This window comes from Pelophylax lessonae, assembly GCF_965119305.1.
Source record: "Pelophylax lessonae genome assembly, chromosome: 6".
Taxonomy (NCBI): domain Eukaryota; kingdom Metazoa; phylum Chordata; class Amphibia; order Anura; family Ranidae; genus Pelophylax; species Pelophylax lessonae.
Genome location: NC_138773.1, coordinates 109,493,891 through 109,510,460, shown reverse-complemented (window position 1 = coordinate 109,510,460; position 16,570 = coordinate 109,493,891). Strand labels below are relative to the sequence as shown.

The 16,570-nt window shown below is 42.1% G+C and overlaps 1 protein-coding gene across 1 annotated transcript in view; it reads left to right on the top strand.

Moving 5' to 3' along the window:
- VWA3A (von Willebrand factor A domain containing 3A) overlaps nucleotides 1-16,570 on the top strand; it is a 112,066-nt gene that overhangs the window by 73,006 nt on the left and 22,490 nt on the right. Inside the window, exons 20-24 of the mRNA XM_082261287.1 lie at nucleotides 4,005-4,185; nucleotides 8,218-8,288; nucleotides 8,646-8,804; nucleotides 11,157-11,247; nucleotides 12,243-12,350. Of these exons, the coding sequence (XP_082117413.1) occupies nucleotides 4,005-4,185; nucleotides 8,218-8,288; nucleotides 8,646-8,804; nucleotides 11,157-11,247; nucleotides 12,243-12,350 (610 nt within the window). The remainder of the gene's footprint in view (nucleotides 1-4,004; nucleotides 4,186-8,217; nucleotides 8,289-8,645; nucleotides 8,805-11,156; nucleotides 11,248-12,242; nucleotides 12,351-16,570) is intronic.

Sequence of the window (16,570 nt, the reverse complement as noted above, 5' to 3'; positions counted from 1 at the left end):
ATTTTCACACTCAATAGCACACAGCTTAGAATTGAAGGTATAAAAAGAGAGCATGCAGGATTCAAGGTGAGCTTGAATGATTATTGACACAATAGTAGTTTAATCTGTGGTGGACACATCCATTTCATGAGTGCTTGTGAGAGCGAGCCCTAGGCAAGTAACCTATTAAATTCTATAAAATGATTATCAAATTTGAAGATCCCGTCCCTGTCACCAGACCACCAGACCATTTATTTCAACAAAAGTCTTCACGTATATGGGCATTTAACATATCATAGGCATTTTTTTTCTATCTGTAAAATCGTATCTTTTGTAGACATCCAAAAGCTCTGAGATTGTTGCTGTGCACGGCCATCTTAAGCAAGCTATACATTATACCATTTTCTTTCCTTCAACCACAGGTTAAAGGAAATAAAATTGCTTGATTCCCCCCTCAGCACAGTCAGTGTTGTTGAGGGATTCCCTCCCACTGCTCTAATGTATTTTGACAGGGGGAGGTTTCCTAGATGCCGTATTTCTTGGCATATAACACGCATCCGCGTAGAACACGCACCTCAATTTTAGGAGGGAAATTTTAGGAAAAAAGCTTAAATTTGAAATAAACAGCTTTAAACTCGGAACTTCTTTTTTTTTAATCTAATGCAGCCTTACCAGTGCCCATGAATGCAGCCAGCAGCCAGTGCAGTGTCCATAAATGCAGCCTCGCCAGCGCAGTGTCCTGTATTGCTGCCTCGCCAGCGCCATTGCACAGAGCGGGGGCGGGCCGGGCCAAGGAGAAGGGAGGACGAATGGCCGCTGTCATCTGAAGTCCCGGCGCCTATGATAGACGTCACATGTCCCGGCATTGGGCCACTGTGCTGTCTATCATAGGAGGCGGGACTTCCTATGACAGCGACCGCTCGTCCTTCCTTCTGCTTTACCCCACCTACCCCCCTCTGCCTAGCACTGCCTGGCCTTTTTTTTTTAATATAACGGCGTATAACAGGCACTGCTGTTTTGCCCTCCATTTTTAGGAGGAAAAAGTGCTTGTTATACGCTGATAAATACGGTATATGAAAACCTAAAGAAGTTGGATACCCCCGGAAAAAAATAAATAAAAAGAAAACCTGTAAGACAAAGGCATAATGAGCTAGTAGGCATCGCATACTAGCTCATTATGAAATACTTACCTTAGAACGAAGCCCTTCAGCAGTGCTGACATCTTCCCCAGTGTTCCTTCTGGGTTTGTGGACTCCAGCGCTGTGAGTGGCCGCATGCGCACGGGAGCCGCTGTTTACGGCAGGGGCTCTGAAGGTCCAGCAATATAAGCCAGACCTTCAGAGCGCATGCGTCGGTGATGTCTTCGACTGCATGCACTCTGAATATCTCCTAAACTGTGCAAGTTTAGGAGATATTCACAGTGCCTACAGGTAAGCCTTATTCTAGGCTTACCTGTAGGTACAATTAGAAAATAAGACTTTACTTCCTCTTTAAATAAGATATTACTACAATGATTGAATGAGGCATCCACTCAAATTACATTTTTATAGACTAACTTGAATATTCTCATCTCTAACCGTCTGCTATGGCGTAGTGTACTTTGAGCAAAGTCATTGCTCTTTGGATGACTTTACTGGACAAGGCTGTATGTTTTTAGGATTTTGTGTACTGAAGAGCTATCCTTTTTATTCCATCAAAACCAATATTTATGACTTCACAAGATGCTTTGGTTTACATTTTCCAGTGTTGGCTTAAAACTGAAGCTAAAAAGGCAGGTATAAAAGGCACAAATTGATACAACTCTGTAATTATTGATACATCGATAAATGTATTTTTTTAAAGCCCACATCTAGAAAATCATAAAATTCCTTTTTGCACTGGCTCTGTGCCCACATTGAAATGGAGTAAACTCATTTAGGTCAAGGGGAAAGAGAGAAGAACTTTTACTTACCCAATCCTCCACTCCCCTGGCAGATAGGTGCTGCTCTCCCATTCTTCAGCAGTGGACTGTCCCTTGGCATCATCATGTCCAGTGTGGGGTATTGACCCACCGCATTGGTCTTGATGACGTCAGAAGGCTATGCGGAGACCTGCCTAGCAATGCAGAGGATTAGGTAAGTAAATCTTCTTTTCTATGTCCCTAGACCTAAATGTGCAGTTAATTCTTGCAGTGCACGTATCTTCAGTTGATCCCGCAATATTCACAAACACCCAGCTTTCTTTGTGTTACAATTCTCACAAAGCAATTATCAAGATTTCCTATTGGAAACAGTTGATACTTTAAAGCAGACTAGATTGAAACTGGAAGGTCTGCTTATTTGCCAGCTCCTGTCCCTCCATTCCCCAGCACAAATGGCTTAAAAACCATTGCTCAAGAAACTGCTCCACCCCCAAATTGATTTTTTTGTTTTAAATTTACCATGGCTTCTGATTCTTACACTTCTTGTAAGCATGGCTGCCATCCCTCAAGAATGTTCTCCTTCAATGGTCTGAAGCACATTCTTGTGGGATTTTAAGCACCCAGATCAGCCCCCCGGAAGCAACAGAAGCTGGGTTGAGGTAAGTATTTTTTTATTTTATGTGAAGAAGTTCTTTTTCTATTTTTTGGAGGGTGTGGGGGGGGGGGGCAGAGAGCTGGCTAAAAAGCAGATGTCCCAGTTTCCACAGAAAATCAACTTTAAAGGGACACTGTCATTAGAGATTAATGTAGGCCACCAATTTTTAACCCTCTTTTGGGATTTCTATGGTATTATGGTTTTGACTTTAATGCTGTCTGTCGCTGACCCTGAACAAGTGCAGAGATAAATAGTTCTGACACTTTTCTGACATTCACTTACAGCATGCTTGTTCTGACATTTTGACTGGAACATACTGATGTAGCACTGCCCCCTAATGCTGAGAATTGCACTTTCTGGATTCCCCTGGGTTACCCGTAGCAACAGTCTGTGGAAACCTATCACTTTAAATGCTTGGCTCAGACAATGAACAGTCCAGGGGATTTGTTTTTTTTGTGTTTTATTTAGAACTGGGATGAGTGGGATACTCCAACTAGGAACTATGCACAATTTTGAGGACAACTAGCTGTAGGGTGTGCGGCAAGGCCGCTGCTTCACCTTGCCACTAAAGTGAAGATAGAGAATATGATCCTGTTAAAGTTACTCTTCAGGGTTTTAGCTTGGCACCCCCTTTCTCACTTGCTGTGTATGCTAGCCCCTATCCTGTCCACTGACTCTCCACTGGAGCTGTCCCCTTCCTGGGCAGACCCCTGGCAAGCTTCCAGGTACTCACGGACATTGTTTTTCCTAAGGTTGCTCTGCCTCCATCTCCACTCGTCAGCATCCACTGGACCTCCTGGCTCAGCACCACACTTCTGGCTCACTAGGCCGACCGCCTGTGACCACCTTCCTCAACAGACAGGAGGAGAGACAGCCGCCACCCTCCTCCTGGGACCTGGCTTCCCGCCCAAAGACCCCCTGTCACATGTGCCCTTGGCTTTTATAACATATCCCAGGATGCACCACTGTTTGTGACAACCCACTGGGATAGTTACAAAGCCTGTGTGTCACTGGCTGGGTTTCCTCCACCGTCCAACAGGCTCCCCTATTGGATACAGTGGGGACACTCCCTCAGACCAGATGAATCGCACATGGACACATGCAACAGGCAGAACTACTGATCAGGCTCCCCTGATAAGCAGATGGAGCAGACTATGTTTTCTTCCTAGCACCTATCTAGGAGGGTGCTACACTGATGTCAGGCATCTAGCATTTTCAGAAGGAGGCTTGCATAGGCAGCCCTCATAAATCTTTCATTAATCACTTTTGGAACTTGTACAGGCATAAAGGGTCAAAACATACGTTTAATGAATACTGTATCCAAAATGATTACACTCCCGAGCTGTACAATATCACATTTCTCAGAAATGTTTAGTTATGTATTGCAGTATGTTTACTAGATTGCTATAACAAATTTCTGTCAGTAATGTCCAGTTGATTTGACAACATGCTCTTTCATCTTCTCTGCAGCATGTAGTGTCTGCGTACTTGTCTGAAGCTGCCTCTGGCTGTGATTTACATCTTCATGTCTGCTTGTTCAGAATTGATGATGACAGTTCTGATCACATCAGTGACAGGAGTGACACAGTCCGTGTTCTACAAGATTTGGCTCATGTCACTAATGGAAGGTTTCATTGGTTTGCTGACAAAGGTAAACTTGCAGAAAGAATCTGCAGATTAAAAAACAAAACAAAAACAGCAGAATGTGAAAATGTGGTACAATTTTGATCTTATGCCTTAAGTATACATAACCTCTACATACAACTTTTAATGCAAAATGACTTTTTAATTGCTGAACCTAATTGATTAAATAAAATATAACTATGCTAAAATCTAAAATGTGATTCCTTATGCATCAGCACTCTTAGTGGGAGACTGGTAGCCAGTCAGGTACATTCAATCCAGAAAGTATTCACAGCGCTTCACTTTTTCCAGATTTTGTTATGTTACAGCTTTATTCCAAAATGGATTAAAATCATAATTTTCCTCAAAATTCTACAAACAATACCCCATAATGACAACGTGAAAGAAGTTTGTTTGAAATCTTTGCAAATTTATTAAAAATAAAAAACGAAAAAATCACATGTACATAAGAATTCACAGCCTTTGCCCAATAATTTTTTAAAGCACCTTTGGCACCAATTACGCCCTCAAGTTTTTTTTTTTTAGAATGATGCTACAAGCTTGGCACATCTATTTGTCAGTTTCTCCCATTCTTCTTTGCAGGACCTCCTAAAGCTCTATCAGGTCGGATGGGGAGCGTCTGTACACAGCCATTTTCAGATCTCTCCAGAGATGTTCAATCGGGTTCAAGTGTGGGCTCTGGCTGGGCCACTCAAAGACATTTACAGAGTTGTCCTGTAGCTACTCCTTTGCTATCTTGAAAGTGTGAGAGTCAGCGCTGCCTTTAGTGAAAATAATCCTTTCAATAAATATATATTTAAATACAAATCAATAAATAAACCAATGAACAATAGTATACAGTAATAATTTACATAAATAAGTGCCAGGTGCAAACCATGCTTAAACTTGCAAAAATAAATAAATAAATGTCCTCCAATTTTAGTGCATAGAGCAGTGATGGCGAACCTTGGCGTCCCAGATGTTTTGGAACTACATTTCCCATGATGCTCATGCTTTCTGCCGTGGGATTGGACATCATGGGAAATGTAGTTCCAAAACATCTGGGGTGCCAAGGTTCGCCATCACTGGCATAGAGTAAACAAATGTCCTTCAATAAGGTGCGCACATTTGATGAAGTGACTGTGCTGAAAAGTGCTCCAGTGCTCCACTCCTATTCAAAGTGCTGGTGCTCCCCCTTAAGTATCCCTGCTCACCGGGACCCAATGTGTAAAGAGCCTTATAGCCAGATGTGTGGTCTTTTGATCCTGATAATCCACTGCTGATTAAGTATCCCACTGCAGTAGGTTGCTGGCATATATTGCTGGCTAGCTGTATTCCCCTCGTTCACCAAAGAAAAATGAAGCTCGCCATGGTGAAATAAGTTTTATGAAATTTTTTGTGCAAGTGAAAACATTACACTTACTAAAAGAAGTCGGAAACTGGCTCTACTCGGTTCGGTGGTTGCTGCTCCCGCAGCGTGCGTTCCACCGACCGGAAATGACGTCAACGTTACACACTCTCTGTCCTGTTAGACGCTGCGTTTCGCACTCCCTCTGGGCATTCTCAATAGCCGTTGACGCAATTTCCGGTCAGTGGAACGCACGCTGCGGGAGTAGCAACCACCGAACCGAGTAGAGCCATTTTCAGACTTCTTTTAGTAAGTGTAATGTTTTCTTTTGCACAATAAATTTCATAAAACGTATTTCACCATAGCGAGCTTCATTTTTCTTTGGTGAACGAGGGGAATACAGCTAGCCAGCAATATATGCCAGCAACCTCCTGCAGTGGGATACTTAATCAGCAGTGGATTACCAGGATCGAAAGACCACACATCTGGCTATAAGGCTCTTTACACATTGGGTCCTGGTGAGTAGGGATACTTAAGGGGGAGCACCAGCACTTTGAATAGGAGTGGAGCACTGGAGCACTTTTCCGCACAGTCACTTCATCAAATGTGTGCACCTTATTGAAGGACATTTGTTTACTCTATGCACTAAAATTGGAGGACATTTATTTATTTATTTATTTTTGCAAGTTTAAGCACGGTTTGCACCTGGCACTTATTTATGTAAATTATTACTGTATACTATTGTTCATTGGTTTATTTATTGATTTGTATTTAAATATATATTTATTGAAAGGATTATTTTCACTGATGGCAGCGCTGACTCTCACACTTTCACTTTTAAGGCACAGACACCTTATTAGTTAGCAGCAGCCACAGATTGATTTATATATACACATATACTTTATATAATATTTGTTTCACATTTTTCAATTATACGCACAGATCCAAAAGCGCTAGGACCTTTCTTTCTATCCTTTGTTATGTTGGCCGTGTGCTTAGGGTCATTGTCCTGTTAGAAGATGAACCTTCGCCCCAGTCTGAGGTTCAGAGGGCTTTGGAGCAGGTTTTCATTAAGGATGTCTCTGTACATTGCTGCATTCCCTCAATCCTGACTAGTCTCCTAGTCCCTTCCACTGAAAAACATCCCCACAGCATGATGCTGCCACTACCATGCTTCACTGTAGGGCTGGTATTGGCCAGGTGATGAGTGGTGCCTGGTTTACCTCCAAACATGACACTTGCCATTCAGGCCAAAAAGTTCAATCTTTGTTTTATCAGACCAGAGAATTTTGTTTCTCATGGTCTAAGAGTCCTTCAGGTGCTTTTTGGCAAACTCCAGGCGGGCTGCCATGTGCCCTTTACTGAGGAGTGGCTTCCGTCTGGCCACTCTGCCATACAGGCCTGATTGGTGGAGTGCTGCAGGGATGGTTGTTCTTCTGGAAGGTTCTCCTCTCTCCATAGAGAAATGCTGGAGCTCTGTCAGAGTGACCATCGGGTTCTTGGTCATCTCCCTGACTAAGGCCCTTCTATCCCAAACACTTAGTTTGGCCGGGCGCCCCACTCTAGCAACAGTCCTGGTGGTTCCAAACTTCTCCCATTTAAGGATGATGGAGGCCACTGTGCTCATTGGGACCCGCAATGCTGAGAAATTGTTCTGTACCCTTCCCCAGATCTGTGCCTTGATCCTGTCTCGGAGGTCTACAGATAATTCCTTGGACTTCATGGCTTGGTTTTAGCTCTGAAAAGCCCTGTTAACTGTGGGACCTTATAAAGACATGTGTGTGCCTTTCCAAATCATGTCAAATCAACTGAGATTACCACAAAGCGACGCCAATCAAGTTGTAGAAACATCTCAAAGATGATCATTGGAATCAGGATGCATCTGAGCTCAATTTTGAGTGTCAAAAAAAAATGTGAACACTTTTTTTTCATTTTTTATTTTTAATACATTTGCAAAGATTTCAAACAAACTTCTTTCCCATTGTCATTATGGGGTATTGTTTGTAGAATGTTGAGAAAAATAATGAATGTTATCTGTTTTGGAATAAGACTGTAACATAACAAAATGTGGAAAAAGTGTAGCGCTGTGAATTCTTTCCGGATTCACTGTATGCTGCATGCAAATGTATTGACCAGAAACATGCTGATATGGGGGAGAAAGCAGAGTGAGCAGAGGGATGCCCTTGTTAGTCTTCTGCTGCTCTTTCCTTGTCCATGAAGGGGGGCAGAGCACTCCACTGTATTTCTTCACCTGTGTTATCTATTTTACTGTGCCGTCTGACTGAGCTGTGTAAATCCCAGACCTGGGTATACAGAAACGCAAATATTTTTGCAGGTATTTATCTGTTTGCCCTTAGGTTAGCTCTAATTCGCACAGACTGGTGTGCAAGTCTTGTGGAATTTCCTATTACTTTTAAAACTAGTTTCCCCTGGAGATCCAGTGATTATATTGTATCAACAGTCATTTTCCCACAGTGCACACTCTCTGACATCGCCATACTCCCATTGCTCCATAAGCAGTTAGGCATCCTGATTATCATCTGGTCTTCCTACATAGCATTTTAATCCACTTTGGATGTGTTGATGTAGGCCTTGTACTGCCAAATTGACATTATTGTCATTAACATCATAGACAAAGCTATGACTCATTACTAATTACTAATATAACTATTAAACTGTATCTGTATATGTCACACATTGGATTATTGACAGGTATCATTGAAAGCGGTGACATTAGTTGCCTTGTCTCAGAGATGGAAAAGGCTGTTAACTACTCTAAAAAGGTCAGTATGGTTCTTATCTTCATTGTTGGCTTCAATGGAAATTTTCTTCATGTCTCAGTTATGTTGCTGATTCCCCTTAAACATATGTTTTTTAATTCATGCTAAGACCTCTATTCTTTAAGGCAAAGAGCACTGCCTTAGGTGCACTAACCTATAACAACCAACAGTCATATTTCATTGTTCACGTTACAATAAATCGAAAAAAGATGATTGGTTGCCATGGGTTGTCACACCATTGCTTTTTTTCCTTGGCTTATTATTAAAACCATAGTTGTCTACTTACATGTACTCTATGTTGGTGACATGCACTCTTAAAATAAGCAAATTTGTTAAGTTCCAGCATTCTTTACCTTGCAGTGTGCTTTTTTGGTTGAAACATTAAAACGCCGCACTGGGAATAAAGAAGAGAACCAGATGCCACCAGTGGAAGGATCAGTGGTGCCATATCAGAAAGAGAAATGCAGGCCAAAACCATTGCCACTTCCAAAACCTACTGCTCTCACACTTGCCAGAATGGTATGTGTATTATGTCATCTGACATTACTATGTTGTAGAAGACATGTATAATAAAGCAAATAACACATCCGCTTCTACATAGCAATTTGGGGCTCATTCACACTACATGTGGTGACTTACGATATTCTGCTTAAAACAGTGCAGCAGGTCACCGCTAGGACACTTTGAAAACAATTGTTTTCTATGTGCCCTGTTTATATCACAACACCGAGGTGATGTGCAGTGCTGAAAAATGCAGACATGCTACATTTTTTTGCAGCACATCATATGTCACTGCAGGTCACTGCATTGCAGCACACCACTGCGAGAAGACTTGGGCGAACGTGCATTTATACATACAATTAAGTTTAAAAAAACAAAACCATGTGATGCGCTGAAACAGCACCTGGCAAAAAGTGTACCAGCCCCCACATAGAAATTGTGATAAAAAAAAGAATCTATACACATCCAATACTTAAAGTGTTACTAAACCCAGGACCCTGCATTCACTATATCTGGTCTCCCACAGACTACAGAACATGGAAATGCAATTATTATAGTAAATATAAACGGCTAAATACTTTTTCTCATCAGCAGTATATAGCAGTCTTGTGACTTCTATCAGTGGCTGGTTAACCATTTCCCATCTGGGCCAATTCTGACACTTTGCTTCTAAGTAAAATTCTTCTTTTTTTTGTAAGAATATTACCTAGAACCTCAAACAATTTTATAGTTTTTTTTTTTTAACAGAGGCCCTATAGAATAAAATGGTGGGTGTTGCAATTCTTTGTCACGCTGTATTTGCGCAGCAGTTTTTAAAGCAACATTTTTTTAATTAGGCACTCAAATCACTTCTGCCTGAAAGGGAATCACAGGCTGAAAAGATACATACTGGGATGATGCTTGTAGGTGCAGGGTTCATTGATTATAATCACTGAAACCCGGGGACGTTCTCCTGGCTTTACTGCATCTACAAGTTGATTTTACTGTTGTGGGTTTAGTAACACTTTAATAGCCTTGTAATATATTTTTAATTGAATTGTTTCTTAATGTGTTTTTTCCAAATCCTTATAACATTCTTTGTGTGCTTGTGAACCTCTTCACTTTCGTTTGGGGCGAGTAGTACATGTTATTTGCAGTCATGTGCACTGCTCTATGCACACTACAAATCCCATAGTGGTTCATAGTTCATCTCAGGAGTGAGCAATAGAGGGTGGCTATGTTCCTACTTACAATCAGTCCATGTGGAAAGAATGTAATCACCCTGTAATCACAGCAACCAAAAAAAAAAATATTAGAAGGTACTTTTTTGAGGTAAGAATACATATTTGAAGAGAATTTTCTATTTTCAAACCAGAGTTTAGTGTCACTTTAAGGTATTTCTAGAATAATTAACATTTTTTTCTTAGCTTCATTCATACTCATTGAATGGTATTACATCTGAAAAGTCGGTTGCAGTATTGGATTTTACCTTGGAGACAAAAATGTGGAATTGTATCTTCTGACCCCAGCGATTTGTGGAAACTGAAGGAGGGAAGACACCTCTATGTTACCACTAAAGGAGAAAAGACCTCTCTATGTTACCACTACCTCTATGTTATCACGAAAGGAGGGAAGACCCCTCTATGACTCTGAAGGAGGGAAGACCCCTATGTTACCACTAAAGGAGGGAAGACCCCTCTATGTTACCACTTAAGGAGGGAAGACTCCTCTGTTACCGAGAAAAGAGTGAAAACCTCTCTGTGTTACTAAAGGAGGGAAGACCCCTTTATGTTACCACTAAAGATGGGTAGACACCTCTATGTTACCACTTAAGGAGGGAAGACCCCCTCTATGTTACCAAGAAAAGAGGGAAAACCCCTCTATGTAACTAAAGGAGGAAAGACCCCTTAATGTTACCACTAAAGGAGGGAAGACCCCTCTATGTTACCACCAAATGAGGGAAGACCCCTCTGTTACCACTAAAGGAGGGAAGACCCTTTTATGTTACCACTAAGGGAGGGAAGTCCCTTCTATGGTATCACTAAAGGAGGGAAGACACCTCTATGTTATCATTAAAGGAGGGAAGACCCCTCTATGTTACCACCAAAGGAGGGAAGACACCTCAATGTTATCACTAATGGAGGGAAGATCCCTCTTGGTTAATACTAAAGGAGGGAAGACAACTCTATGTTACCTCTATGTTACTACTTAAAACAAGCAGAAGCTGAACTATTATTTTCTAAAATGAACGACTTGAATTATTTGGATGAATCCAGTTTGATGAATTGTGACCTGGAAGTCGTCTGTAAATGCACTGTTTATTTGCAAAACAATTAATAGTGTCCTGTTTGTTAATGCATTAAATAAATGACTATTTATTCAAATGTCTAGGGCTTTAAAAATTATCAAGATGGCAAGAAGGACACTAACATGAAAGCATTGTTGTGGCGACCAAATAGTGCCAAAGCTGACATCCCTCCAGGTATGGGGGCCTTGAATCCAACTTTACATTCCATTACTGAATTTTTGTGGGTTTAGGAGATCTAATAACAACCTAGTTACATTTATTTTAAATCCTTCATAGTTTCAAATAATTAACAAAACATTTGTCACTGAGGGCTCTGATCTTAAGCTTCTCAGTCATATAACTGCTGTGACAATATGAAATGTTCCCATTCTCTTTACTGGATCTTTGTTATATTTTAAAATGTTGACATTGGAGCTGGAGGGGAGGGAACACACCTTTTTTCACAAGAAATGTAGGATCTCAAGATGGGTGGTACCTAGGGATGTGCTCGGGTGGGTTCGCATATGTGCAGCTATGAGGCGGGGTATGCCTCCACCACCTATGATTGGCTGCCCACTTTGACAGCTTCCCAGTGGAATAGCTCAGGCAGGTTCAGACTTATCGCCAAACAAACTTGGGCTCATCCCTAATGGTAACTACTAGTTGGATGTAACTATGATGAGAGAATTTCCCCACACTTAAAATATAGCCAAACCCCAAAACAAAAATGTAATATATTGCAGCTTGCCTGCAATTATATATGGTGACTGCAATAGTTTTTTTTTCTCAGGCTAGTTTTCCCCTTTATTTTCACCTGTCAGTAACACACTTCCTGTCCTAGGGTGACCACACTCATACACTGCACTGTATCTATGGAGAAACACATGTAGGTATCACATCTAATGTCTGGAAAAGTGAAATATGTACATGTTTGTTCTTGGGTTTAGACATCCTTTAATATTCACTAACTAAATTATTCTAGAAAAACAGTAAAATATTTATTTGAATTTGATCCAAACTTTTGGAGGTATACACACTGAGAGGGCTTTTATTATTAATTACACTAATTACACACACACCAAATCTGCTGGAAGATGAAAAGTGATCATATACTGTCTTTTTCTGGAAATCAAATCAATCTGGAAATGTAATGGAAAAATGAAAGCCTATTGAACATGTTTTTATTTTAGCTCAGGCATTTAAAGACTGGGATCTGGCTAGTGACAAGAAAGTAAAACAAAAGAAACAACAGAGAGCCTCCTTTGATGTTTTTTACACTGAAAATGGAAGAAATATTGGTAAGTTAATTACACTTTCCTCTGAGCTTCTCCTTACCATAAGTAGGATAACATAAGCATCAACAGGAATCTATATAACGCCAACTCCCATCAACAGGTGGATGGCTCCACCACTGATAACACCAAGGCTGGAAAGGTATGCCACAAACGTTCTTCACCACACAGGACTCCCATGGGAATATCCAATCCTTAGGACCTAAGAATTGGATATTCCCATGGGAGTCCTGTGTGGTGAAGGAAGCTTGTGGCATACCTTTCCAGCCTTGGTGTTATCAGTGGTGGAGCCATCCACCTGTTGATTGGAGTTGGCGTTATATAGATTCCTGTTGATGCTTATGTTATCCTACTTATGGTAAGGAGATTGGATTATCACTGTGGTGTGGTGTGGTGTCAATTCACTCTGAAGCTGGTGCAGGGTTCCATCTTCCTCCTTTTTATCATTCAATATAGACTGCCATTAACCCTTTGTAGTGCTGCATACTGACTTTAATGTATTTTTTATTTGAAAATCAACAAATTTATGCTGGCTGCTTTTAAATTTGAAAAGAGAAATGTAATTGTGCGCTACCCTTAAAAAAACCAACAGTGATGAATCTATAAAAGCTGCTGCTACCACCTGAATGTGTTCCCACATCTACAAGATAAACAATTAATGTACCTATGTAATAGCGCTGCTAAAAATAAATAGTAGAGTAAATATTTAAAAAGAAACAGTGATAAAACATATGATGACATATATAATAAATACATAAAAAAATTGGTACCTAATAGAGTGCACCAGTATTGCAGGAACGCCGTCTCTGATTAATTAATTTGCAAGTGAAGCAATAAGTCCGAAGGTGCGAAGAAGAAAAAAAGGAAAAAGCATTCTAAAGTGCAAATGTGCTATAAATGGTCCAAAATAAAGTCTCTATGAAAAGTGCAATCTGTGAATCATTCCGTGTGTGTCCACTCCTTAAAGTACTGAATCACCAGGGGAAGTGTCTGCTCGCCTCCATAATTAACCCACTAGGGGTCTAAGGCAATACAAGACAGATAAACAATGCCGTCCGCTCTCAGTCTGGATCACTCCACAGTACTTAGTGTTACTCCAAATAAACACATGTAGGGATAAAAGCAGAGAATCTCCAATGGTGCAGTACCCAAACCTAATGAAGCAATAGGACAAATCCCAGCTTTAAATATTATACTCACATTTATTATAATAAAAAACAGCTTAAAAAAAATCACAATTCCAGGGTGATCACAAATGTAACGTCAGACCTGCTCACCGCTTGGTACCTCTACGCGTTACGCCATATCCATCATGGCTTCTACTGGAGAAAGAGGCTATTTTTAGCAACGCTATCACATAGCTACAATAATTGCTTTTTAAATTTGTTTTGAATGTGTGATTTTTTTTTTGCTTTGTCACATGTGATTATATTACTAGTTAGGGTGGATACCCTCACAATTATAAACTCTGATCAGTGGCTGTAGTTAATTGGCAATGTTTGAAAAAAAAATACAATATTCTCGTTTGACAGAAGTCGTTCTAACAATCAACTTCTATAAGGACGGCCACACATGGATCAAAATTTGACCAGTCCTTACTAAACCAGACGGCTTTTAGTCCATCTATGGCCAAACTCAGAGCACTGCTTGAGCCTCCTCTAGGATCACAGGCCTTGGAAGGTGGTTGATTGAGCTTCTTCTAGAATCACAGGCCTGGGAGAGTTCAGACTTGCATCTACAATGCTTAACAATAAAACATAAAAGTGTAGCGCTAAAAATATTGATGATCACAAAAATGATGAATAGTGTCCAAATGAATGGAAAAAAAACTACGAATCACAATGATGTGTATAAAGAAAAAAAGAGTGTCCAAATGAATGAGTCCCAATATAAATGATATAAAATGAAATCATAAATCTACGTGCACAATATTGCAAGAAGTGATTCAACCCGTGACACCCAGGGTATGTAAAGGAAAGGAACACCTCGGTGATGGGATATGTTAAGCAGCTTACCAGATTTCCTTGGCTGCTCAACTTAATGAGTTAGCCTCTCCCAGCTATTAATCAAGACCGCTGAAGATCTGGTGTTAGATGAATGCTTTATCGATGCAAGTAGACCACCTCTCAAGAACGGGATTACGCTATGGGCTTCGCTTTCTTTTCTTCCCACATATTCATTTATGCTTGATGAAAAATATTGAGGAGCACCAATCCTATACTGATCTGTTACATGCTTCTTGAGAGGTGGTCTACTTGCATCGATAAAGCATTCATCTAACACCAGATCTTCAGCGGTCTTGATTAATAGCTGGGAGAGGCTGACTCATTAAGTTGAGCAGCCAAGGAAATCTGGTAAGCTGCTTAACATATCCCATCACCGAGGTCAGTGGCGGCTGGTGCTCAAAATTTTTGGGGGGGCGCAAAAAGAAAAATGTAATAGGTATTGCTTCGCGTCAAAAAACGCAGTAAAAAATTGCGTGACTTTGAAGTCATGGTACAGGCATGGCATAGGTGATGGTACAGGCATGGCACAGGTGATGGTACAGGCATGGCACAGGTGATGGTATAGGCATGGCACAGATATGGTATAGGCATGGCACAGATATGGTATAGGCATGGCACAGGTCATGGTACAGGAGATGGTATATGCCCCCTTTCAATGCAGAGACCAGTGTACATGCCCCCTTCAATACAGAGTTCAGCGTGCGTGCCCCCTTCAATGCAATGAACATTGTGCTGTGCCCCCTTCAATGCAATAAACACTGTGCTATGCCCCCTTCAATGCAATAAACACTGTGCTGTGCCCCCACAATGCAGAGTTCAGCGTGCATGCCCCCTTCAATGCAACTGTGCTGTGCCCCCTTCAATGCAATGAACAATGTGCTGTGCCCCCTTCAATGCAATAAACACTGTGCTGTGCCCCCTTCAATGCAATAAACACTGTGCTATGCCCCCTTCAATGCAATGAACACTGTGCTGTGCCCCAACAATGCAGAGTTCAGCGTGCATGCCCCCTTCAATGCAACACTGTGCTGTGCCCCCTTCAATGCAATAAACACTGCGCTGTGCCCCCACAATGCAATGAACACTGTGCTGTGCCCCCTTCAATGCAATAAACACTGTGCTGTGCCCCCTTCAATGCAATAAACACTGTGCTGTGCCCCCTTCAATGCAATAAACACTGTGCCCCCTTCAATGCAATGAACACTGTGCTGTGCCCCCACAATGCAGAGTTCAGCGTGCATGCTCCCTTCAATGCAATAAACACTGTGCTGTGACCCCTTCAATGCAATAAACACTGTGCTGTGCCCCCTTCAATGCAATAAACACTGTGCTGTGCCCCCTTCAATGCAATAAACACTGTGCTATGCCCCCACAATGCAGAGTTCAGCGTGCGTGCCCCCTTCAATGCAACTGTTCCGTGTCCCCATCAATGCAGAGTTCAGCGTGCGAGCCCCTTTCAATGCAGAGCGCCACAGCATTGTCCCCAATCACTGCAGAGCGCCACAGCATTGTCCCCAATCACTGCAGAGCGCCACAGCATTGTCCCCAATGATTGCAGAGCGCCACAGCATTGTCCCCCAATGATTGCAGAGCGCCACAGCATTGTCCCCCAATGATTGCAGAGCGCCACAGCATTGTCCCCCAATGATTGCAGAGCGCCACAGCATTGTCCCCCAATGATTGCAGAGCGCCACAGCATTGTCCCCCAATGATTGCAGAGCGCCACAGCATTGTCCCCCAATGATTGCAGAGTGCCACAGCATTGTCCCCCAATGATTGCAGAGCGCCACAGCATTGTACCCCAATGATTGCAGAGCGCCACAGCATTGTACCCCAATGATTGCAGAGTGCCAGCATTGTCCCCCAATGATTGCAGAGTGTCAGCGTGCGTGCTCCGTTCAAACTTACCTGGCGGCGGCGCGGCTCAGCTTCTTCCTCCTCTTCTGCGGCGGGTCCTTCTCCCTCGTCGTCTCGGCGGCGGGAACCGGCGGGCGGCCTCTCCTCTTCTCTGAGCGGCGGTGACGGTGAGTGATTGACGCACGCACCGGCACCGCCCCCATTGCGACGTCAGCGATATCCTGGATGATGATTGGTCCAGGCTGTAGACTGGACCAATCACAGCCAGGATATCAGAAAGTGGGGGTGTCCAACCGCAAAGACTTGCGCCCAGGATACCCCCCTACCTCCCCAGAAGGCAGCCAATCGGCGCCTCTTCTGGGA